The sequence below is a fragment of the Sinocyclocheilus anshuiensis genome, unplaced genomic scaffold (genome assembly GCF_001515605.1).
Source record: "Sinocyclocheilus anshuiensis isolate Anshui unplaced genomic scaffold, SAMN03320099.WGS_v1.1 scaffold579, whole genome shotgun sequence".
Classification (NCBI taxonomy): Eukaryota; Metazoa; Chordata; class Actinopteri; order Cypriniformes; family Cyprinidae; genus Sinocyclocheilus; species Sinocyclocheilus anshuiensis.
In genome coordinates this window covers 331,955-335,063 of record NW_015551075.1, presented here as the reverse complement: position 1 = coordinate 335,063, position 3,109 = coordinate 331,955, and the positions used below count along the sequence as shown (strand labels likewise).

The 3,109-nt window shown below is 29.0% G+C and overlaps 1 protein-coding gene across 2 annotated transcripts in view; it reads right to left on the bottom strand.

Annotated features, from left to right (window-relative positions):
• The window catches only part of LOC107662252 (selenoprotein S-like), a 7,606-nt gene extending 5,053 nt beyond the window's left edge, over positions 1 to 2,553 (bottom strand). The window contains exons 1-2 of one of the 2 annotated variants that reach the window (XM_016452200.1): positions 2,289 to 2,553; positions 436 to 567 (exon numbers count right to left, since the gene is read on the bottom strand). In XM_016452200.1, the coding sequence (XP_016307686.1) occupies positions 436 to 567; positions 2,289 to 2,370 (214 nt within the window). In that variant the 5' untranslated portion in view covers positions 2,371 to 2,553. The remainder of the gene's footprint in view (positions 1 to 435; positions 568 to 2,288) is intronic. The other variant, XM_016452199.1, reaches the window with a different exon arrangement.
• Between the last annotated feature and the right edge of the window lie 556 nt (positions 2,554 to 3,109).

Sequence of the window (3,109 nt, the reverse complement as noted above, 5' to 3'; positions counted from 1 at the left end):
TATCATGAAAATTATATATATATATATATATATATATATATATATAATGTGTGCATTTATTATTATATCACTGTGTATGGGTAATTATTTTAATTAATAACATTAATATTATAAGACATTATGAAACATTCAATTAGTCAAAAATGTCATGAAGCTTTTGTGTGTATATAAAATATATATTACTTATGTTAACAGATACAGAAAATTAGCTGAGCAATCAAATAAAACAAATAAAAATAACAACAAACAAAATATATTAAAAATAATACAAAATAAATAATAAGAAAATAATCTACTCATTTATCATTGCTGTATTTCTCATTACACTGTATGTTTAACAACTTGCACACACACACACACACACACACACACACACACCTCTTAAAATGGCAAATACTTCTCAATTTGCAGACACCAGTCATGGTTTGTCCTGACCTTGGCTGGCCGCTGAGACAGACGAGCTCTGACTGTCTGTGGATCTGTTCTTGCGGAGATGCTGGATGAGCAGATACACTCCCACACACACGAACATCACATACCAGCCATAGTCTGACAGGAAAGCTGTAACTGATCAAAGAAATTACACTTTTGCAATCCAGACACTGGAAAGTCTATATACACTTTACGAAAGCATGATAAATAAATACATAACCGTATCAGAGTAACAACAAATAGCATAAATATTATATTACATTACGTAACATTCAAATAGTCAAAATTATCATGAAAATTATATATATATATATATATATATATATATATATAATGTGTGCATTTATTATTATATCACTGTGTATGGGTAATTATTTTAATTAATAACATTAATATTATAAGACATTATGAAACATTCAATTAGTCAAAAATGTCATGAAGCTTTTGTGTGTATATAAAATATATATTACTTATGTTAACAGATACAGAAAATTAGCTGAGCAATCAAATAAAACAAATAAAAATAACAACAAACAAAATATATTAAAAATAATACAAAATAAATAATAAGAAAATAATCTACTCATTTATCATTGCTGTATTTCTCATTACACTGTATGTTTAACAACTTGAATACCATTAAAAATAATTATAGTGTCAAGAAACTTCTTATTAACATCTTATATAAAATGTACACTTTACTAAATATATACTATGTACGGTCTATATTTTTAATAAACTAATAAATATTTATGTTTTAAAATTAAAAGTATACAATGTGCTTTATTTTTTGTATGTTATAGAAAATAAAATATTTAAAATATAAATATAAAATATTTATAAATGTAGCTGCAAGCAGCGATTATCGGGGTTCAAGTGTTTTAAGGCATTTAAGCACATATGAAAAAAAAAGACATTACGTATTATTTAGCAGGCCTGTAACCACCTAAATCAATGATTTAAAAAAGCATTTTTTTGGCAAATCCAGGTAATTTACCATAAAAATATGATGATTGTTAACGTTTATGTCTGCATTTAACAATATAACAACAATTTAAGTCTTTATTATCACTTTTCTATAAATTTAACACATCCTTGCTGAATAAAAGCATTAATTTCTTCTTCAAAAAATTACTGAGCCCAAACTTTTGAACGGTAGTGTATATTGTTACAAAATATTAATATTTCTATTGCATTCAGAACAGAATAAATGCTGATCTTTTTTAACATTTTACTCAAAAGAATTTTGAAAAAAAGTATTTAAAATAAATAAATAAATAAATGAAGCAGCACAACAGTTTCCAGCACTGATAATAAATCAGCACATTAGAATGATTTCTGGAGGATCACTGAAGAAATTTCAGCTTTGATCACAGTAATACATTACATTTTAAATTATATTAAAATAGAAAACTTATTTTAAATTGCAATTCATTTCTGTATTTCTGATCAAATAAATGCAGCTGCCATCAGCAGAAGAGACTTCTTTAAATTAAAAAAACATTACACATCGTACTGATCCCAAACTTTAGTATTTTAAAGAATTACCCTATTCAAGCAACTCATTTAATAAAAGAGCACTGCTACACTGCTGACCCACTCACCATTGTATAATGTTTGTTAATGGCTTGTTAAAGATATGAGAATGTATCTTATTGACTTCAAATGTAACTAATCGTACTGGCCTATATATTCTAGTCAGTTCCTGATAAGATCCGCATTACTGCGCTCTAAAATGTTAAATCAGTGTGTCTAGTGTGCCATTATAAGCCGCAGTCAGTCAGTCACTGACAGACATCAGTCACTCACACAGACGACACTCCGGATGAAACAAGCTCTGACTCATGTTTACACACCAGAAGACAGCAGAAAACTCAGATCCTGGTTCTGGGGAGGAACATCTTCACTGCGGACACGCGCGCCATCATCCGCCTCCATGTTAAAACGCCTTTAGGAAGTCTTATGATAGTATTATAAGAGAATATAATAATTAGCGCATGTTTATCCCGTCGAGCTCCACTCAAGCTACCTCGCGACACACAAACAACACTGCCTCACTTCCGCAGCCACAACACAGCCAATCAGCTTCGAGATGACGTGGAGGCCCTGCTGCCCAACGGAAGCCCGCCCGGGACAAATCAGATCAAAGGCGAAACAAATAGTTTCTAACCTGTCATTTGTGTTATTAAAATGATGAGTAGTAGTTAATAGTCTATTATTGGCCTGTTTAGAGAAGCTCTCCATATAACAAATAAACAACCCCTGCAAATTAATAATTATTATTAAAAAAACGCACACACAAATTATACAGACACTTCATATTTAATGGTATTTTATTATTTTAATTGCATTTACTTTTACTTTACTTTTAGTCATTTAGCAGACGCTTTTATCCAAAGTGACTTACAAATAAGAAAAAGTAATTAAAACTACAAGCTAAAACTCTATAAATACTATATATATATACACACATTTAAGAAAATAAAAGAAAATAAAAATGACAAATGCATACAACAGCATTTCAAAACTAAAACATTTAAATGAAACAAAAATATAAAGCTAAAAACAATTCAAAAATATTAAAAGAACAAAAGGTATGAGTATAATAATGATTCTAACATAACACTAAGCCAAACACCAAAAAACAACTACATATGTGTATGTACAGCCACACACA